Source organism: Lonchura striata, chromosome 3 (genome assembly GCF_046129695.1).
Source record: "Lonchura striata isolate bLonStr1 chromosome 3, bLonStr1.mat, whole genome shotgun sequence".
In the NCBI taxonomy this organism is placed as follows: Eukaryota; Metazoa; Chordata; class Aves; order Passeriformes; family Estrildidae; genus Lonchura; species Lonchura striata.
The window spans coordinates 58,069,729-58,095,574 of NC_134605.1; the positions used below are offsets into that span (position 1 = coordinate 58,069,729).

The 25,846-nt window shown below is 38.5% G+C and overlaps 1 protein-coding gene across 2 annotated transcripts; it reads right to left on the bottom strand.

Moving 5' to 3' along the window:
• Positions 1–1,620: 1,620 nt before the first annotated feature.
• On the bottom strand, positions 1,621–24,998 carry LOC110476048 (plasminogen). 2 transcript variants are annotated; one of them, XM_021540647.2, is made up of 19 exons: positions 24,868–24,998; positions 21,552–21,687; positions 19,264–19,370; positions 16,136–16,250; positions 15,112–15,251; positions 14,398–14,515; positions 14,149–14,267; positions 13,110–13,272; positions 12,429–12,559; positions 11,452–11,617; positions 10,564–10,730; positions 9,497–9,645; positions 7,949–8,042; positions 6,272–6,392; positions 5,485–5,559; positions 4,990–5,130; positions 3,795–3,901; positions 2,814–2,959; positions 1,621–2,035 (listed from the first exon to the last, which is right to left on the bottom strand). In XM_021540647.2, exons 1-19 carry the CDS (start codon positions 24,914–24,916, stop codon positions 1,874–1,876), a joined length of 2,406 nt encoding a protein of 801 aa, XP_021396322.2. In that variant the 5' UTR covers positions 24,917–24,998; the 3' UTR covers positions 1,621–1,873. The 2 variants fall into 2 exon arrangements, with proteins under 2 accessions (XP_021396322.2, XP_021396321.2); XM_021540646.2 differs by having other exon boundaries at positions 14,398–14,518; positions 24,868–24,997.
• Between the last annotated feature and the right edge of the window lie 848 nt (positions 24,999–25,846).

Here is a 25,846-nt window from a genome sequence, read left to right on the forward strand (position 1 = left end):
AAGGCACATGAACAATGTGACCTCAGAAACCCAGCTGTGCTTTTCCTGTTGGCAAAGAGGCTTCTTGGACCAACAGACAGATGAAATCGCTGTTTTGTGTCAAATGTGTCACTGCCACCATGTGTGCTGGGTTACTTTATCCAGTCTGTACTAAGGGTTACCACAAAAAGTGACGATTTGTATTGCCCCTGACAGTCTTGCAGAAGGAAAAGATCACAACTGGCACTGTTTGAAGTGTTATGAGGTGGGACTTTCAGGGCCACTCAGGCATATCCAGGCATTTCTAGCCAGTTTGGTAAGGAAAGCAGGGCCAATGGTTTCTGTCTACAAGCCTTCAAGAGTTCACATCTGAAAAGCTTAACAAATGAAAAGCTGCAACACAGAATTTCTGATGTCAGGGAAGAATTGTAGAAATCTCTTGGCTGGCTTAATGACCAAAGTGGATATATACGGAAAATATGCAGGAGGGTATTTGTGCTCAGTGGATCCCTCTGACCAGACTGGTGGGTGGTGTGTGCTTTATCAGAGCTGCTCCTGCTCATGAAGGAAATGCCCTGAGATTATTTCATCTCCCAGAATCAGGCTCCAGACGTAGAAGCTTCAGAAATCACCCTGCCACACCCTGCCACCTAACTATGCTTAATAGTTCTCCTCTCCCTTTAAGGTACTGGGAGAACAAAAACAAACCAAACCAAAACTCCTAGCATGCAACACATCCCTTCTGCATGTGCAAGCTTACAAAAAAAGACAATTTCAAAATGGCATGCAGTTTGGCTTGTCTGGGAGCGCAGAAAATGGACAGCCCACCCCAGGAAGTAGCTGTTTTACTTGGAGTAGACTCTGCACACCCTGGGGAGGCCAGAAGGACCCCGTGGAGAACTGGGGGTCTCCAGATGCCTGTGGTGAGCTCCCTGCTTTTATCTGCTGGAGAGGCAGGATGTGAACGGGAGATCATGGTCAGCAATTGTTTCACTTTGACAAGTATGTGTCAAGCTTTCCCTGGGAAGCATTTTGAAAGGTTTAAGCTTACACTCCCTACAACCACCTGTGTACATAATCTTCTTTTAGAGGAGAAAAATGTACATCTAACAATTATGTAGTCAGATAATGTTATACACAGAAATCAGTGGGTACTATGGGCACACAATTTTATAATATGTAGATGCATTGTCACTATTTGTGGTACCTATTGATAGCTATTTTCTTTTCTTTTCTTTACTAGAGACTAACTTCAGGGTAAGGCTGTTTTTTTATTCACTGTTTTATATCTCTGATGTAGAATTTATACTTTTGTAACACATGTATAACCCATGACAATAAAAAAATATGAAAACACAAACCAAATGTGTTTTCTTCCTCTTTTTCCCCATTCCATGTATTTAATGCTATCAGATATATCTAATAAAACTTCACAGGCATATAAGATATGTACTGTGAGATTCTTCTTTGGTTTGTAGAATCAAATTGGTAATAGGTTCAGACAACCCATAGAAAATAAAAAAGTATTCTCATTTCTTCATATGTTAGAAACAGAACATCTTGAAAATGATAACCTTAAAAGAAAATGTCATTGAAGAACTAAAAAAAAATTAAAATGCATGTGTCCAGTTACAGAAAGGGTTGGAATTTTCAACATGTATTTCAGAGGTCGGTAAGTCTATGATCAGACATAGCAAACAAACTCTAGAACATATAGAAAGAGGGTGACAGAAGCTGGGCTTCTTGGCAATGACTATCAATTTATAGCAATTTAAAATGGATGATCATATTTATTTTGCTTTCTTATGAATGATTGTATCTTTAATATTGCACTTGGATCTTGTATTTCTGATGTGCATGCTGCTTTCCAGAAGAGGGCAGTCCATACCCAGGATTAGTTGCTTTCCATCACGCTTTTAATCCAAGAAATATAGTTGGAGACTCGAACATAGACACCAGGTTTCATGGGTTGGGCACATCCAAGGCCCCAAGAGGTGACTCCATGTTGGACAAATTTATCTTGGTCCAGACAGACTAGAGGTCCTCCACTGTCCCCCTAAACAGCAAAAGAACAGGATGATTCTTTCTTTTCAGACCCATGTGGCCTTCCCACAGGAGGCACAGAAATAGAAGTACTTCCTACACGCAAAGGACACAGTAGTTTTAAGGAAACACTGGAATTCCAGCAAGGCAAGAATTTGCCATGCATTTTGTTGAACACTTCTACAATAAAAGGCCTCTTCATGTCACCAGGCATTACATATATTTTTGAAGTAAGGGGATCTATTTAAAAAGAATCTGATTGTCCTTGTTAACTTAAACTGTGCTTCCTCCCTCAGTCTCTTTTCTGAGTTCTTCATGGGTTTCTGTTGTTACTAGATGATCCAGTGGCACTGATACTTGGAAGTTCACAGTTCCTTTGGCCCTTGTTTTGCCTGCATGGCAGGCTCCACTGCATCCTTCCTTGACTGCTAACTGAGATATGGTTAACTGAGCTAGCTTGGACATTGGAGGTAACCTGGCAGAGGCTAGCAAGGGGATCTAGGGAAAGAAAATCAGACCTTTTCTCATTCTAAGTTGGCTTTCACACACATGACTTGTACAGCTGTGTGTTACCATGTGCTCTGGAGTTCAGGCTTATCTGAAAAATTGCCACACTTCCCAGCAGCAGACAAAGGAGCAAGAAAAGAGAATATGTGGACATTTTTCAGCTCAGATGCATGTGGTGTGGTAACATCCTGAGGATAATTCTGGGCCTCTAAAGCCCAAAAAGCAATGCCCTATTTGATTTGAGTGTACTTACAACTGACTCTCATGTTCACAGACTTTCTTACCTGGCAGGTGTCTGTACCACCATGAATATTCCCAGCACAGAGCTCGTGATTTTTAACTCTACCATTCAAAAATTCAGGGCGGTTGCATATTTTATTCTCGATTACAGGAAAACCAGTTTCCTTTAAGTAGCCAGCACCACGAGTACCTTTGCAAATAAATATGAGACAAAAAAAGAATGAATGACAGAAGTAATTATCATATTCACAACACGTAAATATCAGGATATGCATAAGCAGTAAAATCAGCATAGTGTCCACTGTGCATACACTTCCCAGTCCCAATATGAAGGTATACCAAAATCAGTAAGCATTATCAGTATTATGGTACTTATCACCTTTTACCACCCACCACTGACCTTTCTGTTCTCACAGTACATCCATGTGGATCCAGTACCCACAGATACTTGTGGAAGTCATTCCCAAGCCATTTTATTTCTCTATATCTGAATTTTGTGTGGAAGAAATCAGGTAGGAAGCAAACAGTTGAAAATGGCATGATGGGCAAGGAGGCAGAGAAAGTACCCAATGCACTTCTTTACCGAGACAGAGTGAGGGGTTTTGAAAATGAGGGTTTTATTTGTGTGAGATGTGAACCAGCCTGGCTGGGAGGAAGAATCACTCAAGAGAATGAGAAAACTCACATTTATGTGATTAAGAAATAACATAAATCTAGAAAATCTTTCCATCCAATTGGGCAAAAGCCCACTTTGGGGAAAAGCATAAGGACTGAGAGAGAAGTGACTCCTTAGCTCTGCTTCTCCTCTTATAGCATCTATTGAGAGGGTTTCAGTTTACATGGCATTGAATGATTTAGGAGAAACAGTGTCAGAGAGACAGTGGGAAGTTTGGTAGTATGTGATGAATTTTGATGAAATAAGTTTTTCATCATAAGTTTTTCTCTTGTGTGGGGCACAAGAGAGGGCACACTTTGGATACCAGTCTGCAAACATGGAGCTTTCAAATGTGTTAATACTGTCTCACCTTTTGTATCCCCCCAGCCTGTCACATAACAGTCCTCTCTTCCTCCTAACACAGAGTTTTCTTTTGGTAAACAAACTGGGATTACATGATTATTAATGACTGCTGGTCTGAAATGAACAGAAGAACAATCATTAGTACAATTATACTTAATACTAGGTTCTAATTCAGGTTTCTAAAAAGATTCTATATATATTTAGCCTTTTATCATTTAAATACTTAGTTTCAGTTGAGGTTCTTTTCTGACATACAAATTTGCTTTATAGGCTCTAAACCCACAGAAAGTGATACACAAAAGCGAAAAGTCTGAAACATGAAAAGAACCAACATTAATCCAGGAGAATGCTTTGACTTAGGCTAATGCATAGTCAACAGAACCTAATTACAAAACCATTACAAAGGGTATAATTTAGTGGCATTTAACACCTAGCTGTTAGCCTGCTCTTTCTGCATCCAGGATGATTTTAAATCACTTTCTGTCAGGACACTTAGCACACAACAGAACCTAAATCCATCTGACTTGCCATTGGACTTGCCTTTGGGTGCAGCAAAAGCTCATTTTGAAGACCACATTTATAAGCTGACCCTGCATCTGTTTCGGACATGCACTGCAGCCACAGCACTAAAAGCCCAAGCACCACACATTCACATCTGCTTGCAGCTTCATGGACAAGTTCCTTTGGATTGCACAGTTCCACAGAGGGCATTTTTGATGAATGAAAACGGATGCAAGAAGGTTCATACTGGCCATTGCATTAAACTCTTTGCCTGCCACTGGCCAGCCCTGCTGGAAGGAAATCTCCCCACCACAGCATGGAAACAGCATAGAGTAGCATCATGCTAATGTTGCAGGTTTCGATCATCATTACCTCATCAAGGTACAAGCATGTAGAAACACAGACTGAAAGCTCCTCTAGGCATTACCTCCTTCTATTCTGCTGCCACTGCCTCACCTTCCAGCAGCTGACACCCAGTACATTTCCAGACTGGCTAACTGTTCCTAGCCCTCCCCCCCTCCCAAAGGCAGCCTTTCCCCTTCTGAAACCCTGGAGTCTCTTCAGAAAGGGAAGAAAGAGGGGGTCTCAAATCACTAATTGAACACAGAGTATGCAGAAACACTCATTTCTACACCACCAGCAACCACTTTTTAGTCACCTTGTCCCATCAGAACAAAGGAGTGCTTCAGGTAAGAAGGTACCTGCTCAGTTTGAGCAGAGCAATATCTGCTCTGCGTGGCTCCTTGAACAACTTCTCTACATCACGTATTTGTACTGATGGCTCTGTTGCCACTTCTCTGTGTAACCCAAGGTATACTTTATATGCAGCTGGTCTTGAGGATCTATTGGAAATAATTGCACATGGTGAGCTGATGAACACACCACCAGAACGAAGACCATTTACAATGCTATTGAGCACCTTGCTCTATCAAAGACAGATAGCCAGCTTTAGAGTAAACTTAATCCCTTATAATGGCACATGAAATCAAAGTGGCAGGAGTTATCACCGTCACTCTGTTTTACTGTCAAAATTCAGCTTTTGAATGATGAATTCAGCAATGAATGACAAATAGATTTGGCTCAATTCACAGCTGTTGCAAGCTGTTCACAACCAGCTTGGGTTAGTTTATTTGGTCTCTTGTTTCTCCTGTTATTTTCTATCCCATGTAAGAAGTTGCTGGTGAAGAGATACTTACTTTTCTAAGCAGTGGGCAGCAGTAAGAACCCATTGAGGATCTATCAGAGTTCCCCCACAGAAATGCAGTCCATAACTGTAATAGAGCAAAATGCCATGAAAAGGACAGTAGTTTAAGATGTGGAAGTTAAACCTACTTGAATTTATCAGGTAATATTTCTATCATGTGTGCCTTTACAAACTAAATACATGATTCCACAATTTCATTAAGAAATGTTTTGCTTTCCTTTCTTACAATAACAGTAAGGTTCTGTGGACATTTTTAGGAGGCCTTGTATGAAAATACCTAGATCTTCATTCTTAGTGTTTCTATTGCTGGAAAACCCTGTGTGCAGTGAGGTTCACCATTTTAGAGATTTTTACTTTTTCTCATCCTTATCACAGTCATAAAGCTCTGCAAATGGCCTTGATTCCCAGTTTTGTTAATAACCTTGCCAGTAGGATCAAATGTTTACATGAAAGGGTTGATCAAGAGGTGTACTAGCCATCCTGTAGCTCTTATTCATTGGAAACTGATTCTATTGTAGAATATAATAACAGATTTAAAGTCATTCTGCCTTCTACTGAAAATGTTTTTGAAATTAACAATTAACAACTGATTTGTCACAAAATAGAGTGTTCTTGGTTGTCTAAATTACCTTCTTTAAGAATAGCATACACAATGTTTACCCTTGAGCTATTTATAAATTAAAACCAAGTTTAGACTGCCTGAACCACTTCCTGTAGCATTGTATGAGAGGCAAGGTTTCTTTGCATGTAGTGTCTGATGTAATAAGGAATAATCATACCTGGTACGGAGGCTGATCTGCCAGGGCCAGGAGTGCGGATGCGAAACACACCCTGCAACAATCCTTTGAGCACACAGTTTTGGTCTGAACTTGGATTTCCCACATTCATACTGAGGAGGAGCTTCAGAATAAGAAAAAAACATCACTATAAGGAACTATGATTTAGTGATTTGCTATACATTCACTATGAACTCAGTGAACCAGAAGGTGAACCTGTTACATTTGTCACTTCAGCTTCTGATTCTCTTCAAATAATTCTATACCATACATCACATATATTTTGTTAGGTTACCTTCATCTGGAACACCTAAAAATGTCTAGTAATTTTTTCCACATACAGTTCTCAATGGCCAGCAAATTACACACAAGTAGCTCCACAGTCAGATAGAAACCCCCCCCCCCCAAAAAAAAAAAAAAACAGAAGGGGAAGGAGAAGAAAAAAGAGAGAAAAAAGAAATAAATTCTTCCAACATTTTTAAAAGAACTTTTATGGATGTCAGCAGTGCAGAAATTGCACTGGCAGATGTTTTAAAATAATCTTGGTGGTACAGCATGTGAAAATCTAATGCTGTGTCTGATGAACAAAATTTTGTCAACTCTTATCTTAGGATCATTTGGCACTTCAGATGTCTCTGAGTTATTAAAAATGTAATTCTTATTTGGCCTCGGTGAACTGAGTCTTATCAACACAGAATTTAGAATTTTGTCATCAAAATGAGTGAATTAATGAAATTAAAAGCAAAAGCCATGTTTCCTCTGTTCTTTAGATTACCTTCTCAGCAAAAAAACAGTACTAATTTAAAGAAGAAATTGATCATCAAAATAGCATACAATAGTCATGTGGAAATCTGGGGGTTTTTTTTATCTTAAGAGTCCCAGCCCAACACATTCACTGCAGTGCTATTTTCACAGGTCCAGTGTGTATACAACAATTTTTTTTTTCCTGGTTTGCTTAATTTTTGGGTTTTGATCTGAGCACATTTTCTTCTGCTCACCACTGAGGGGATAAAGCAGCAAGGAGTCATTCTTCTTTTGAAGCTACCTCTCTTCCTACCAGAGTTTTGGTTGTTGATACACATGAAAGGACTGGAAACCAAAATGTTATAAAACTTCACCATTGTACACTTTGTTGCACCACCTCATTCAGAGCTTGATTACTACTAACAAAGACAAAGGCCATTTGGTTAAATATTTAGAGTCAGATGCATTTTGCAGACATCAGATATGGTACAACATCAGAGGAAGGACAATCTGGTTGTCATCCAGAAGAGAACCAGAGCCACATGAGCAGGGAGTGTAAAGGTTTTGGTGGTAAAAGAGCATGCCCTGTTCAGCAAGACCACACACAGAGTTATGCCAGGAAATTAGGCTGGGGCAGGAAAGATTTCTGCTGGAACTGCCCATTTTAAAACACATGGCAAAACCCCATGAGCTTCAGTGGCCTCCATAGCTTGTGGTGCATTTGGGGCTTTCAAGGAAGATCAATCTTAAGTCTTCAGACAGAGACCTTAAACATCACTTCCCAGGAGCCTTAATTTCTAGCCTAAATCAACTGCACTTAGGTCAGTCTTTCAGACTAAACACCAAGTATTCTCTAACTGTTATAAAAAGGTACAGGAAAGGGAGACACTAGAATTTAAGGGAAAGGGATACACTAGTCTTTAAAGGAATAATTACGGCACTTGGGAATGTCACAGTACTCCCAGGCTTTTCTCGGGTCTGTTGTGTAGCACCAAGGTCCATTCACATCTCCATCAGGATTCCTGCAATACTGTAACAAAGAATAAAGGCACCAGCTATTAACCAGGGAATAAAAAGGTCAAACAATTAAAGTTTCAAAATAAAATAAGATAAAATTTGGGATATATTTTTTATTTCCATTCTTATAAGTGATTTCTAATTCCTTTTATCAAAATTTATTTCATTTTTCCATTTGCTCCGTGAGTTTGGAAAAGGATAATAAAAATCAGACTTCTTCAACTGTCTTCAGACATTAAGCTTCACTAGGGCAACCTTGTATCTCTGAGATCTCAAAAATTAGGGGGTCTTGACTTTTGTTTTCTAAAGCACAGAAAATATTTACTCCTGCTTTCCCTGCAGTTAATAGGAGTAGTAGGATCAGTTCTGAGGTCTTTTCACATCCACTCTGGCTGCATGACTCAGGGACAAGTGAGTGTTGTGTAAGCTGTCTTGCTCAACCTGATGCTGCCTCTCTGTGGTGATGCAGGGCTGCAGTGTTTCCTCTCATGCAGGTGCTGTTAGCTGAATCCCTCTCTAGGTTTTCCCTGGGCATACTGACTGATCTCTGCTCAGCACAGGCATCTCACATAACTGCATGCTACCAGGTGTGTTTTCTAGTTCCCTGCCCTATCCTTAAACATATCCCATGTCTTAGCAAAAAGGAGAAAATATTTGCTACCAAGAGCCCCTGACAAATACAAGAACCAAGAATGTATGACAGGCAGCATTTTAGAGGGAGTTTCCCCAGTCTGGAATTCAATACAGGGTGTGTGATGCCATCAAAGGATTGACTAAAGAAAGTTAGTCATCTACCTTGTAAAAAAATAGTAAAAGCTGTCAACATCAAACAAGCTCTTTATATCACATGGAAGACTTGTCACAAATAGGCAAATACTGTACATGGGGTGTTAAAAGTCTAAAAAATTGGTGATGAGTACATTTGCTAGGATGAGGGAGATGAAGGTTAGAAAGGGAGACTGCCATCCAGGACAGTCATGTACATGTGTAGCCCTGAATAATGGGCTGTGGCAGAAGCTGGAGGGCTGAAGGGGAATTACTGGGGGATGGGGGGTTACATTCCATCAGCTACATATCTTAAGGAACCTGAACTGAACATTGGATTCATTACCATCTCAGCTGGCCCTGGTACTACTGAGACCTATGACCCCAGGTGTTCTTTCTGTCAGAGGAGACAGAGGCAATGCCCACAGACCCACTCTGGTTGGTCCCCAGTAGTGAGGAGAAGCAAGAGCCCATCTGAAGCCCCTTGGGTGTGCAGCAGAAGTATTTGGTAGAGCTTCTGGGCATCTCTGTGTCCCACAGTGACCACACTGGTCATGTCAACAAGAATTATCATGATCAGGTTCTTGGATTGAACTGAAGAAAACAAATTTACAAAGACCTGTCACCAAATGCTCGCTGGAGGACCCTGAAAAAGACAGGCAAAGCTCAGTGACAATATGTATTAAATGAACAGTTTTTTACATTTTTTTCCAGGCCTGCTCTTGGATGAGTTGTGGGAGTGAAATAGTCATGGCTATGAGGTCTCTGAGAACTCCACTCCTGACAAGTCCTGCCCCTTGCAGTTTTTGCCACTGTGCCACGGTAGTCTACACCATTTTCAGTAATGCATTCTGTGAAAAATGAAGGAAAGGAAATGGTTGTTAGCTGTGAGCTGTTGGGCCACTTCCATACTTGATGGTGGTGAAGCAGTGATAAATTTGAGGAACTACTACTACAATTTACACATCCTACATATTATGTAGATGAGGAAAGGGGCTACATAGTGTCAAGGATAACTAACAATGATATTTTAATTTCCTTGCATCTTAAAAGTTTTCTTCATGATCACAAAAGTCATAAATCAAGAAGATTACATTCAGTCAATCCTTCAAGACTCCAGAAATCAGGAATATAAAGACCATGCACTTGAAGTATTTTCCTTGCAGACACTGATATCTGTCCAATGCCACATTTTAAAGTACGTAAACCACAGTGACACATATTCAGCCAAAAATTATTAACCTTCTAATCATTGAAAAGTGTCATAGCAAAAAAGAAAAAAAAAAAAGAAAATAAAAAAAAGAAAGCTGCAGTTGTCTAACCATCTACTGCATAACAGAGCTGTATCTAAAAAGCCAGCTGTTCTCTGATGGTAAATGGAACCCTAGAAATGTGAAAACATGTCACAGGAAAAGACTTTTTGACTTTTTGAAGCAGGCGCCAGCAAAATGCCATCATTGCTCCATTTTCTGTCATTGCTAGTTGCCCTCCCACAGTAGTATGGAAACTAGTAGCCATCTATTTTCTTGTGTTTCCAGTATTTACAGATGTAGCAGGTAAAAGATGTGATATTAGTCTAAAACCTAACGCAGAAACCTTGCTATAAAATTCTACAAAAATGCTCAGAAAATTAAGAGTGTGGATACAATACTGTGTTAAATTCTGGATTTATTTAGGGTATTTCATCCTCATTAAATTCTTGAAGATGTTTCCATACAAACCAGCTTCCTGGTTATGAGCATTTCTGGGGAAGCTGAAAGTATTCTCACCAGGGTTTGTTTCCTGCGTTGTCTGAGGAGGCTTAGGTACAGTCTGTAGCCCTTGACCATCACACTTCTTCAGGTCACAATACTCCCACCTCACGCTGGGGTCGGTGGTGTAGCACCATGGACGACTGTCGGCATCTGGGTTTCTGCAGTAATTTTGGCTCAGGCCCCTGCAAATACAAACAAATTATATTCCTATCCATGGCATTGCCGGGGAGAGCTCAAAAGAACATTTTAGAAAGCAGATCTGCTGTAGAGTTAGCATATATAATTTATCATGTACATTCTGTCATGGCCAGTTTAAATAGTTTTTACAGCAGAAAGCAATCAGGATACATATATTAAATACTTAAATATGCCAAATACTTATTCACTGATTAACACTTATAGTAAAACATAATTTAAAAATCCAGATAAGTAAATGCATACATGTGTAGCAAAGATATTGTTTATTTTATTTTTTTCAAATATGGTAATAGCTTTTAAAAAGGTTATTTTTAGGTAGAAAACAATCTACCCCTTTCTCAAAGTCTTAGTGACTTGCAGACTAGGAAGCAAAGACTTAAACTCATTAATTAATTAATGCATAGAAACAGTTCGTTTCAGCATAAGAGAAAATTTATTACAACTATTAATTGCCTTAGAAGCAATGTAGAAACACACAGTTAATTAGTCTAAAGTATAATAGTGACACCTGTGGTTTCTTTCAAGATGAAATTAATAAAAAATATTTCCATGGTAAAAAAAGAAGAAAAGGAAGGATTTATATTTTTATCTAGTACACTCCCTTCCCAGCTTTATAATCATTGTTGTTGCAATGATGATGCAAATCAAAACAAGTTCACAAATGACCATTGTCCGATGAAACCTGGAAATGGGAAATACACGCACGCATTTGGGAAGTTCTCTGCCGTTTTGTTGTGCCGGTGAGGCGACATCGAGCTCCAGGCTTGGCATTTCTTTCCCGAGAGAGTGAAAGAAGCTGTACCACGGTAAGACACCCCATTGCCCTGATAGCACTCCTCAGCAACTTCAGCCTGCTCAGGCACATCAACAGCTGCAGTGAATAACAGAAACCAATCTCTTGCATCTTGATACTACAACATTTAAACTCGAGCATAGAAAGACAACAGAAAACAACAAGCCAGAGTATTTCACTGACCACCACAGCATGCTCTCTGTAACAGAATCCTTCTCAGACAGTAGATCAAAAGGAAGATTTCAAAAGATGTTTGCAAAAATTTCATGATATGCTAGATTAAAAGCATCTATGCTTTTAATGCTTTTTAAAAGCACCTATGCTAGATTAAAAGCACTTGTATTTAATTTTACTCTCACGCATGCGGATTTATTTCAGATAACAAGACAAATAGTTAACATATGGATCAAATTTTTTTCAGGATGTGGGCTGTCTCTGTCTTTGCCATACACCTATGTGTGGATCAAGACTACCTTGTGTAAGGAGAGTTTTCTTTGCATTGTTTTCTATGGAGTCTTGGATCAAAGGTCCTAAATTATCTTGGGTTTTGCTACAGATTCAGTTTTTAAGGAATTGGCATGTAAAGCTAACAAACTTTTCCATGGAGCATTTAAAAATATGTCAGTGGAGGTAACCACCACTGGGCAAAGAAAAAAGACTTCTTTTACTGCAATATTTCCTGATCTCAGTCAGGAAATCCTTACTTAAAACCTTTTGCACTTAGCCACCAGACTGAACACACCAGCCTGAGCTCCACATCAGACCCAGGAGTTCAACTAGACATGGCAATGCCAACAGTGACAGTAACAATGCAACTGAGCAGAGTCACACAAGATTTTTCAAGATAAACTATGATGACCCTCCACTTCCACTTGTCTCCTGCTCTTACCAGGATCCTCTGGCTTGGTGCTATCACAGGAGGGGATGTTGCAATATTCCCACCGGGCAGTTGTGTTGGTGGTGTAACACCATGGCATCTTCTCACCATCAGGATTTCTGCAGTAGTTTTCATCTAGGCTCCTAAAACAGAAAACTTGACTGATAAAAGTCTCTCATGGAAATCTATTAAAGGTTATGAACAAATGGAGAATCTCTTGCTGCCTAGTTTACTGTTGATTTACTGATGCCATCTGTTACATGAATAATTGTAATTCACTGGTGTTTTGGATGTACTAAACCAGAAACCCACAGGACTGATGGATTAATTAAGAGACTGCAACACTTTTAGGTCAAAAGTAGCATGTCAGAAAGAATCTAGGGTGAAAGAATCTAGCCCCAAGCAAATATCATAACTGTACCATTCTTACTCCACATGGTTTCATCTGAGAAATGATGAAATGAAGAGGGAAAAAGTCAGTCAAGAAGAGCTTGAAAGTTGGAAAAGAAGACACCTGTATTCAAGAACAAAGAAGACAATAAAAAATGTATGAAAAAATTGAAAATATGAGATCCATCAGGTGATGAATGCCACTGTAACTGAAGAACTTTGCAATACAGATGAAAAAAACGGAAGTAAATTTGAGACTTGGTATTTCTCATGGACACTGAATATCAGAGGAGTTTCACTTACTGGCAGGGATAGTTTTCAGGAGTGCGAGCGTGTCTGTGGGGAGACTGAGAGCTCCAGTGCTGACAGGTATTTCCTGATTCAGTAACAGATACTGTGCCTCGATAGTCTTCTCCTCTTCCTGAGAGACACTGGCGTCCTGGTGCAGGAGGTGGTGGGGGTGTTGCTGTTACAGAAAAGGAACTGAAATTAATCAGTGCCTTCTATATATAGTAAAAAACTAAACCAACAAACCACTCTGATCTTTATAATTAGGTGGGCTTTTTAGATTTCTTTGCAGGTAAGTTCTAAATAGCAAAATATTTGAAAAGTCCGAAAGGCAGAGAAAAGATCTAACAATACCTTTCTTAACTTTTCTTTCTCCCATTTTGAGATCTTCACAAGCAGTCAGGCTGCCAGAAGGGCATTTGCATCTACCCCTTTACAGCAGCCAGCATACAAGACAGGAGACAAAAGTCAGGATATGAAAATTTTAGCAGCCTCATCAGAACAGAGCTGGAAAGTGAGCAAATGATAATACTGTGAAGAAAACTGGGGTGAAAGCATCTGGCCCATCAGTGATACAGACAGGTGCACATGTAAAATAGCCATACTCTGACTAGTGAGAGACAGAAAGGATGAAGTCTAGAGAGAAATTCCAAGGAAAAGTATAATGGCAAGGACAGGTCTTTAGGGGAAAAGAAAACAGAAAAGGTGGAGAATTGGTTTGGAGGAGCAAAACAAAAGCCAAAGTATTTTCAGGAAGAGTGAAACTTCTTGGTATCAAAAGAGGAACATCAGAAGAAACACCAGAAATGGTTGGTCATAGGAAAACACATCAAGGAAGGGAGATGTGCTCCATAAAAAAACATTAGAAATGTCTATAACAGAAATGTCTAGCCTCAATAAAGCTATCAGAGATTCATTTTAAAGTGATTTTTTTTTTTTCCTTTGAGGTAAAATTCAGCTGTCGTTTATGTCTTTCTTTATATTTGGGACGTTGTCTGTTTGTTCTGGATCCTCACACCACTCTGACAGGAAGAAGCCTAGAAGCCAGACTCACTGCAACGAGGAATGTCACAATATTCCCAGCGTTTAGTTGGACTGGTAGTGAAACACCAGGGCCGAGGTTCTCCATCAGGATTACGACAATAATTATTCTTCAGATCCTTCTCTGGAAAACTGAACCATAAGATAAGATTTTAAAGTTTTAATATATGCTACTAATAGCTGTAACAATTATCCTGTCTGGTGTAGGGTGGTCTTCAGCCTACCACTGTCGATAAAGAGACCACCACAGAACCTGACTCACTTTTCTGGGAGGTATCCATGAGAGTGAGGTTCCTGGGAGTCCCAGCGCTGGCACTCAAGCCCAGATTCTGTTGTTGCAACTACTCCATGGTAGTTTTCTCCACTGCAGTGCATGCACTCTACTGTAGGAACAAGGCCGAATAAGGACAAGAGAGACAGAAAGTCCCCAATGAACTGGTCCACAAACATTCCCACTCATCTCACACAAAGCACAAGAGCCTGATCAGAGCACAAGGCTGAAGTACAGTCATTTTTTTGGCAAAGTAAAAGCTTATTTTCCTTGGTAAGATGACTTTAACTTGTTGATTACATGTATAGTATTCCACTAAAAGAAACCTCAAACCAACATTACAGATTACAGGCTTTAAAAGAGATAAATTTAATCTATTAAGATATAATTTAAAATTTGTTCTTTGCTACTGGTGCATTTTATTGAGTTTTGCACTATCAAATGTCATTTGGTTCCATTTTAATTTTATGATATATGAATACACCCATATGCCTTTTTTTATCCAGGCAAAAAAAAGACACTGCATTGTTGTTTTCAGGGTCTTTTGATATCTTCCTTGTTGATGTTGAAAATATTTTGGAAAGTTTTGTGTTGAACTAAATTCACGTTTGAAACAAATGCTCAATTGAAAATAAAAATTAATAACTTCACATCCTTGAACAAATATTGCAAAAATTGGAAAGAAGTCAGTATGTGTATCCTGACCTTCACACTCAGGGATGTTACAGTAGTCAAATCTGGTATCAGGGTCTGTTGTGTAACACCAGGGTCCCTTTTCATCCTGATCAGGATTTCTGCAGTAGTTTTCCTCCAGTCCTGCTTTGGGATATTTTTCAGGTGTGTAACTAGAACAGAATTAAATGGGATTACAGAATAAGGAAAGTGTCCCAATTATTCAGCTGAGGACTCTAAAAATAAATTTTTTATCTGAGGACAATTTTGTTGATGTTGGTCTTTAGAGGGCCCCTAATAGTTACTGTGTGCCATTGCTGAAGCATTAGAAGTACTACAGTGGTAGACTTCAGGAAATACAGTGCCTCTATAGCCAGCTATGCCCTTAATACTTGCATTTTCTTTAGCTATTGTTTTGCAGCAGTTATTGCTCAGACAGGGTACCATGTGGCATGTAGTGAACTGCTTCCTCTGGGATATGTTCCCTGGGAGATGCAATGAGAATGTATTTGCTGAAATGTGAGAGTCCTCTGTAACCTGAATGCTATAACTTCTGAACAGAAGGTTATTAAATAAACCCAGTTTGGTGGTTTTTTTTTAATGCAAGAAACACTACCTTATTAATTGTGGATTCACTGATAAAATGATGAATCTCTATCTCATCTGCCACATGTTATACATTTTGGCAAGAGAAGAAGTTCTTGCTCTGGTGAGATTACTGAAAAAATCTGATTTCAGCAGAACCAGGTATTTCCCAGTCTAGTGTTTTGCTCATGTAAAGCTCATAAAATCTAAATGCAACTGCCCAGGGTGACAGCGTCTCTACTGATCATGCAGCACCACTTAGAGGTATCTGAGTAACAACTCAGATTAGAGAATTATCTTATTCTAGATAAGTATAGAAAAATATTTTATAAGGAGACTTCTAACACCAAAAAAACAAGACAAATTAGCACATATGTATGGCTTAAAAAAATTTCAGAAACAGATTTCAGACAAGATAACAAGATTTCAGAACAGATCTGGTTTTATAGAAACAGATACAAAAAGATCTTACTTTGGTTTATGTGGGGAATTATCAGCCCACTTCTGGCACTTCACACCTTTCCGAGTTTTGGCTTCTGTTCCTCTGTAATTCACTCCTTTTCCCTCCCTGCATTCTAGAAGATAAACTGAAATGATATGTGCTTTATCAGTATCATGACATATCCATTGGATTCTAACATACACAAAATCCATTTTCATACTACCCCACCTAAATATGTTTGAGCATATTTTGACTTTCTTATGTTCTAAACTAGATATTTTACATTGTAAAAACCTGATAGATAGCTGATGTCTCAGTTGACTTAATTGGGACTGAAAAATGTATGTGAAAGCAAAAGAAGTTCTATACCAGAATTCTAGAGGAATAAGTGTAACACAACCCAGTTATTTTGGGAATATGCCATAGTAGATTTAAATAATAAAATACAATTTAAATATTTAAATAGGTACTATAACAAAATAGAAACACATTCTCTTTTTATTACCTGCTATGAGATTATTATAGTTATGCACAGTAATTAAAATCAAATCTTTAAAGACAGTCACCTGAATTCAGCTGAAGACAAGACAGCTGCAGTTTAGAGAGAGTCACTGTCAGGCAACATGTCCTCTGGCTCAGAAAACTAAGTGGGAAACTCATTTACTATTTCCCTGGGGAAGCAATCTGCCTTTTAGGTTGTGACCTGGCTTGTCTCAGTGTCTTTAAGTAGTGTTAATACCGAATTCTTGTAAAGACCAAGTTTTGCAATAGTTTTTCTCAGCATCAAAGTTGTAACAAAGCTGACATACAAGCAGAAGATTAATAGAAATCTGGATAAATAATGCCATTTTACACAGATCTTTCTTGCCCACTGTGAAAAGAATTAATATTTGATTCCAAAATATGGTTCAGCTTTTCTGATATTTGAGACGTGAATTTATAGATACACCCTTAGGAATGCTTTCATTTCAATGTATATATAGAGGCAAGTTTACTCTAGAAACTTTAGCTGGAAGCCATTTGGATCCCTCAAACAATTTTGCAATAAAATAACATTAAACCCCTCAATCACTGAACATTGAATCAGTCGAGTGCTGACTCTTCTTGTTTGTGTAAACTTTTGACCGTTTATATAACCTTTAGGGCTTTTCCTTTCTGATGACAAATTACTAACTTTGATCCCCAAACTCAATCCGTGTGCCTTGGGTTAACTATTTCCAAACAGATACATAGGTAGCAATTCCCAAATGCAGCTTTAATTCTTGTTACTTTTACTGTAAGTCAGAGAAGATTAACTTTCTCTTTTATAGCACATACCATAGAAAAAGTAACTTCTGAAATTGTCAGAAGTATTTGGCCAAATAGTAATCGTCATCCTTTTCATTGAACACAATGATAAATAGCAACTAGGTTTCATCAAGTAATTGCTTTGACTGAAGAAAATACTGCAAATACAAAAATTAGCAGCACAGACACCATCTGAGACATACAGAGTAGGTTGTGTTTTTGATAGTTTTGATACCAAGGTCCATCTTTTGGTTTCTGCAGAGAGAGGTGCTATTTTCAGAAATTTTGGTTTTGTCAAACAACAGTTTTTTGCACTTTTAGTGGTGTGGTTCTGTTATTTCAAGAAACATAGACATGTGTTTGTGTTAGGCCCCAAAACATATAGTAACAAATCCGCAATGTGTATTGCAGTACCAGGTTCTAACTTCAGTAAATCCAAGGGATGTCTCAAAAATAACCCAAAATTGCAATCTAGCTCCTGATCACAGTAAGAAAAACCAATATGATTATTTACATATAACTTACTCATTCAGTCTTTTAGCTTTGTTACTTGCTAATTGATTCACTCAGTTTTCCTTCTAAATAAGAACTGCAGAAGATTTCTTAGTGTTACTTAATTGTGATGTACGGAAATTCCCACTTACTTCTGTGTATAATGAGAGAACTAATGTTCTAAACATTAAATTACCAGAAAAAAATGCATCTGGCCAAAGGCTTCAGAAAATATTAGGTTGAAAAGGACCCTCAGTTGCCTTTCATTTATAGTCCCAGAAATAGCACACTGAGGTTCTAAGGTGAGTGAGACTGCTCAGAGCTGTGTCCAGCCAGTATCTGCAAGGGTGAGGGCTCCACAGCCTCTCTGGGCAATGTGGCCCAGTGCTGACACACCAAAAATTACTTCCTTGTATCCACAGTGCCTGAACAAAATCTCATTTGGATGTTCGGCTGCAATCCAGCTAAAGATGTTGAACTGCTATCTAAAATCTCCTTGCAGCTGCTATACACACAGCATTGTCTTATCAAGGTCAACAGAGATGTAAAGATGAATTTCTCTGGAGCTCATGGGTATTTACTGTCATGTTACTGAGATTCTTGCCTTTTGCTTAGAAACTGGCCTATCAAAACCCCTTCATGATTTTCAGCAACTGAGAATCTGGTTCATTTTAGCTTTTGATGCACCTTTCTTTGTTGAAGGAGATCAAAGTTTTGAGATAATAAAGTTTCAAATTTCTGAATATTTTCAAATTAGTTAGTACTTTTTTCAAAGTTACAAAACATCAAATGGTCAAACACAATGTTCATGAAGTCATTTAATACAGAACAGAAGTAATTCTATTCAGAGTTTATTGCATCATCTTATATCTCAATGATCCCTAAGGAGATCTTTTCTCCTTTATGCATTACTAAAGTCAGGGAACAGCAAAATGAAATTTATGTTACATTAAAAATAAACCACATTCATTCTTCCCTGTATACAGCAAGAGCTCCATCCTCAATAATGTAATTCAAAAATAGTCTTAAAACCCAATTGTTTCCTTACATCTGGCATAAGGTGATAATTTTTGAAACAGAATAAAAAATTGGATAGCTGACATTTCTCAGAGACACACTTCCTATTTTCAGAAAGAATTAGAGACCATTTTTGTCAAATAATCCTCATCTACGACTAAGTATTCATAAAATATGTACAAAAGGGAAATACAAAAATTCACCACATCAATTAATTATGCCATAAAAATAATAGGATAAAAATGTCACCAAATTAATTAACTGAAGAGTATCAACATCATACAACAAGATACAAATACTATAAAAATAGATAATTTTTATCTGAACCACAGTCTAATAGTACAAAAAAGATACAGACATACTTCTTTTTTCGTAAAGAATTGCATTTGCTCTTCTGAATATCATTGCTGTTTTGGTGTTCTCAGACAATGTTAAACACTGTTGGTCTTTACTGGTAAATAAGAAGGCCCTGTTAAATTTAAAAGGAGAGAGCAATGTAAGAAACAATACTGAATATATGCTTATTTTCCTGAAAACATTGTTGAGTATTCAGTTGTAATTTTATCAGACACTACAGTCCAGTGGTATTTAAGGCTGAGAAATGTTTTCAAATCACTGAGTATTGCAACTCACTTTTTCAGTGGTGATTTTCACTTCTAAGTGTTCATTTCAAACCTAGGTTGAAAGGGAGCTACAAGAAGAAAGTATAACAAGAGATTTATAACTTTCCAGAGGTTCAAGAGACCATGTTGAAGGGGATATATACACAAAGAACCTTGATATTATTTTAAAAATATTAGTGGAAATTCAATGAGTTAGACACTCAACAGTATGTAGCAGTTACCAAGGAGCAGGTAAAACACAGTCCAGGACCTTAAATTATCTTGTGGTAACTCTTTTGAGAGTAAGCACTTTATAAATGATAGCCTTTTGACTTTTCAGCAAGTGCCCAGGCTGTAAACTGCAAAACTGAAGCAGATGGTGTAGCCTCTAGAATAGCATCTAAGGAAACCTTCTGATAGGCTAAATAACTCCTACAGCTGGGTCTTCTGAACAAAAAAAAAAAAAAAAAAAAAGAGCAAAAGCAGCATGGCATTCAGTGGGTAGGTCCATACCAAGAAAGCTGTTATTACCAATTAAGCCAGTTAAGCTATCAGTAATGTTAAATTTGTAAGTAGGAAAGTAACTAAAGAGCATGGCCCAATCCACCTCTAAGGTGGGATAGTAAGTTTGAAGTATTGATCTGAACAGATTGCTCTGAAGCATTAATGTGAGGATGCTGCAGTGCTGGCTGGGTCTTAGGCTCTAACTAACGTTTATCTTTCTTCCCTCAAATCCTTCCTGCCAGGCAGCACCTGTTCTTGCTTGATTGTAATAGATCTCATGTAACTAATTAAGGAGGCATTAACCTGATGTCCTTTCAGTGCCAAGAGATGGCAGGCTTAGACCCCAGGGCAGAAGCTAAGGAATAATTCTGTGTCTGAATATGCCTCAAAAGGGAACATTAATTCCCTGCAAAGTGTGAATATATAATCTGAATATACAGACTTGCTCTGTCTGCCTTCCTCCCTACTCTCCAGAACCATGTGCTACTGCAGCTCTGTATCTTTGTGGTTTTCAGAGTGAAGCTGGATCCAAGGGAATTGCTGGTATTTCATGCAGTCAACAGACCCCTGTCATCCTTCAGGGTTACACCTTTTTAAAATAAGCCTCATTTGCTCTTTAATCTTAAACCACAAAGTTACAAAACACATTTAAGAAGCCAGCACCAATGTATCCGTGCCCTGAATAAAAGCATTAAGTAGAACCAAGTGCTTGAAACTGCTGAGTTCAAAAAGCCATGCTGCAGAAGTGCTGGACTGGGAGAGGAACCCCCTCTGCCCTGTGTGTGTGGACTGCCTCCCACCGCAGTAATGGACATCTCACTGCCTCAAAAGAGCTCAGTTTCCTGCTGCACTGCTGGAGCTCAATGGGCTGCAAGGCTTTGGCACAGGAGATCCAGAAGCCTTAGGCTCAGAGCAGCAGGATCCAGTGGGGCAGAAGGCTGAGCAAAGACCAACAATACAGGGTCATCAACACCCTTCATGCTTTCCAGCCCCTTGAGCCTGGGTAATGCAAGTGCAGGGAGAGGACTTGGCTGAAAGAAGGTTCAGGTCATTAAGGTTCAGGTCTCTTTTTCAAAGTAAATAGAAGTTACCTAAGTCCAAATTCTAGTAAAATTCTGAATAATTGATTTATCTGCAATATAATGAATGCAATGAAAATAAGCAATGCTATTATTGCTGTCCTAGATTTCCAAGAAATTAATTATGACTTCTTGTTGCAGAAGGAGTGCAAGAGTCTTGATAAAATCATGTCACGTTGGTTTGCAGCATGTCAAGCTGTGCATCAAGCTGTGCATCGTAACATTTTTCAATAAAAATTCAACATAACTTTCTTAATTTGTCTATTTTTTCTATCTTCATCTTCATCTTCATGTCCATCTATATGCAGTACAAGAATTCTGTTTCTGCACATTTTTGTTTTCCCAGCAAACCTCAAACCCCCACATAGTCATAAGGAAACCCTTGAAAGTTCAGATTGTGGATAAAAAAAGGCATATTTTTCCATCACCTGCAATGAAAGACATGTGGGAACCAGTGGAAATTACCTGCAAGGAAACTTTTCTTCACTTTCACATTTCTCTGCACATTCTTCATCACTATTTGCTCTATAAACTTGTTTCATGGGGTTGAGCAACCAAGCTCCCTCTGTTCTCACATAGTGGTCTAGGATGCTTCCTTGCACTTAGAGGAAAAAGAGAGAAAAGAATGAAAATGGGAATGATGATTTGCTTTATTTTAAACTCCCATGTTAAATTCTTTGTCGCCTAGTCATATGACATCATCATTTAATTACTGGAATAATTGGGTTAATTGTGACAAAATATGGGTAATATATAATGCTTTCCTGGTATGGCAAAAAGTAGCATCACTGAAAACCCAGGGTAAGGCAGGACAGAGAAATGGCTTGAACAGTGATAACACAAACCTATAGGATAAGGTAATGGGGGCACAGAAGATGAGCCAAGGAGCAAAAAATATTTGAGGTGTTTCAGAAAGTAAATATTGGCCATGCATACTTTGGACAAAGCAGAGAAATGGTGCTCAAGAAAGACGTGAAACAATGTTTGTTCATTGCTGTCCATCCATCCACATGGAATGACTTGAGATTTATCAGTCACCTCCTTTCAAAGGCTCCTACTCTTAAAAAAATCAAACCACCCTCAGTCACTGGGGTTGTCAGTTGTTCAGTTTGTAATAACCCTGTACTGAACTTACTTAATAATCAAGACAGCAGTTGTTGCCTTCCATTGCAATGAATTAAAATAAGACATTAAAGAGGTAAGTAAATCCACCTAACAACCTCTGGTTTACAGCTGCATGTCAAATATATAGGAATCTAAAAAGTACAGCTATTTTTAATGGTAAACTCAAAAAGTGTTCCAGAACACTCCTCCTTGTAAAGGACTTTGGCATTTAGTATTTTTCTGTTACAGCTCTGCAATCCCAGAATTAGTGCATAGCACAGTGATTTTCATGACTTCCAGCTGCAGGGTCATGGAGTTGCACGAGTCCTGTGATTTTTACAGTTTCTTTATCAGTGGAGCATATGACTCTTCTGATGAACATTTGGCCCTGGGAGTTATCTGTTCTGTAGTGTTTCAACCCCAAACAGACACCCTGGCCCCTGGTCACTGCAGGACATCTCAGTCAGCTTTTGTGCCTGGCCTTACACAATTGCTGAATAAAAGGCAGACAGGGGATGAACCAGACCATGACTGGAATCTTAGGAATAACAGCCATGCTGCAGAGAGGAACTTCTTCACTTTCTCTGACCCCTGTCTGTCTCAGCCATGGCCCAATGCCAGCAGGAGGGACAAAAACACTCCATGTCCCACTCAGACCCATGCCTGTGAGCAGGGGCTCCACTGAGTTGTTTAGTGATGTCTTTCGACCTGAGAAAGGCAACAGCCCCTCCCTTTCCTGAGTAACACTCTTCAGTAACACTCTTCAGCAGGCTCACGTGTCCTGTTATTAAATTCCTTCACTTGAGAGATAGCTCAGCCTGAAATTGGGTATTTTCTTAAAGATCATTTTGCATCTACAAGTTGAAGCTGGTAAAATACGGATAAAAGCCAAGTTATACTTCCTCACATACAATTGCAAAAGCACAGAAGTTACTGCAAGGGTTTTTCTGCATTTAGACTAGGGAAGAGTTTGTCCCTAAGGGTTGGCAGTTACTTTAACAGTATGCATGGAAGAAAATGATAGCTGCTGGAAAACAAAAGAATAAGTGAAAAAGAGTCCAATGACATTTCCACTAGTTATTTCAAAACAAAAACATTGAGAAGAAATGAGTTTTGAGACAAAACATTAAACTAGGTTAAGACAATATCATAGAGATGCTGCAATGCTCACCACAAAGAAAAGAAAAAAAAAACAATTCCTACTATGGTACAGTTTCCATGCAAACTTAATTCTGTCCTGTTTTGACATTTTGCAACAATATTGTCATTATTAATACAACATTTGATTTTAGAAATATTGACAGGTTCATAATTTATTTCAGTCATAAAACTATTTCTCCCCTTTTCTGTTGTATTTACATGGCAGGGCATTATTGTGGGGAAAATAGAAAGGAAAATATGCAAACAATAAAAAAGCATTAAATTTTCATGCTACCATTTTCCCTATGTCTATGATGTTTTACAGACACAGAAAGATGTATTACTATCTTATTCAAAAATGCAAATATTTGCTACCATTTGATAAAGGATTTGCAAACAAGAGTATAGTATTTCAGATAAAAGCCCAAATTGTATCTTTTTCTCCCTCATATAAAATTCCTACTTAATTGAGGAAAGTATTACAGAGGCTATTCTTTTGCGAAAACAAAGCTTAGAAACTAGAATTTAAACCAAGATAAAAATTCTTAACATTAAATAACAGATGTTTTTTTACATTGGGGCACGTCTCTAATATTTCCAGCTAAAATATACCCATATATTTTCCTAACTGTTACTTTTTCTTATGTTTTAAAACTGCACATGTAAAATTTGTTGTATTGTATTGCACATGTTTAATTTACTGTATCTTTATATATGCATTAGTACACTTATAACTGTATTTTTTACTACAATAACAACATACTGTGTGGTTATATAGATGCCTGCAAGAAGCTGTGTGGTCTGAATCTCACAATTCACTGGAGTTTAAGGTTTTCAGGACAGAGAATCTGTATGTATGAAACCCATGTAAACATAACTAAAAAGCCCAATTCAGATCTTGCGTATCCCAAAATTTTTGTAGCATCTTCCACAAACACATGTTTCTGTACCAAAAATATTCCAGAAAGTAACAGTGATCAGATTTGGTCTTCCTATCACATGGAATGAAAAATTCACAGTTAAGAATGTGGTTATGAAAAAGACTGAAATTGCAGTGTGTACAAGCTTTCCTTTCCTGTATGATTCTGTTTTGCACAAGTATTAACAAAACTTTAAAGCAATCAGAATAAGGATCACAGTAATTGGAAATAACATATGAAAAAAATCCCCAAACCTCAGATTAAAGGCTGCTGAAACCAGAGGGAGCCATGCCTTTGGCAGGCTGCTTCCCAGGGGTGCCCCTGTCTCTGGCCATGGGAAACGTTTGCTGGGAGCCATTAACTGCCCATGCAGACACCAAGGCTGCTCCTTTTCTGGTGAACATAACTCAGGAGCAATGTTCTACTGAACATAACTCAGGAGCAATGACAGCTCTCACTCTATTCTGCAGCAGCTCTTGCTGCCCAGCAAGCCCCAAATCCATCATTGTCCAGGGGAGTTGTGACACAGAGATTTGGGGACCTACCTTCATCACATAGAGCTTGCAAGTGTCTGGCCCCAGTCTCACCTAGGCAAGCAGAAAGCAAAAGATTCTTACCTGAGCTGAGAAGGAACAGAAGGAGAAAGGCAGCTTTGCTAATCCCCATTTTGGGCCAGCTTGGAGAGTGCTGGAAGTTGTGTGTGCCAGTGCTCAAAGTTTTATTGACTTGCACTGGAGTGAGGCAGCATCAAACAAACAAGGCAGGAGGATTAAGTTAATCATTCTCCCATGCTGCTCCCCCCTTGCCGTGGTGTGGCTGTTCAAACAACCTTGAATTGGATGGATTACCAAATCAGATTCAATCATTCCTAGTGGATGCTATTAAATGCAAAGGCACTCTCTTGTTTTGCAGGATATGGTTTGTTCTCAAATGGTTAGGTCTTTCTCTACTAGAGAAAAGACAGGAATAATATTGCTAGAAATCATGTGTCCAGGCAGTATCTGAATTTCTCTTGATATTAGAGTCCCAATAGTAAATTCAGCCACGCATACCTGTATTGATTAATAAGGAACAACTTCTATTTAATCTCATGGTAAGCATGTTTATAAGATTCAGATATTAACTCTGTAAAATAGTTTAATTTTACTTCTTTATTAAAGATTCAGTTTCTGCTGTCTCCTTGCCTTAGAGTTTTCCTTTTTCTTCTTCTATTTGGGAGTAGGACTTAATTTCATTTAAACTTCAGATTTAAGAGGACACTCTAAACCTCAAACATTAGGTTTAAGAATCATAGATAGCAATGTAGTGCTCTTCCTTACCAGACATTTAACTTCACACTGCATGCACAAACTTATCCAGTGAGGGTGTCAGACTTTGTTCATCTGTGTGTTATCCTGATTTCAACATCAGCTCACTCTGCATTTCCTAAGCAGTCTTTACCTTGGAAAAGTTGCACTGCAGCACCATTTCATGGCTTCTCTTGCATGTTAACTCTCTGCTGTTGCTTCCAAACAACTTACTGAATCAAATGTGCTAGTGACTCACCAGAGGAAGGAGCAGGATGAATATTGGATGGGGAGAACAGACTTGAATGCA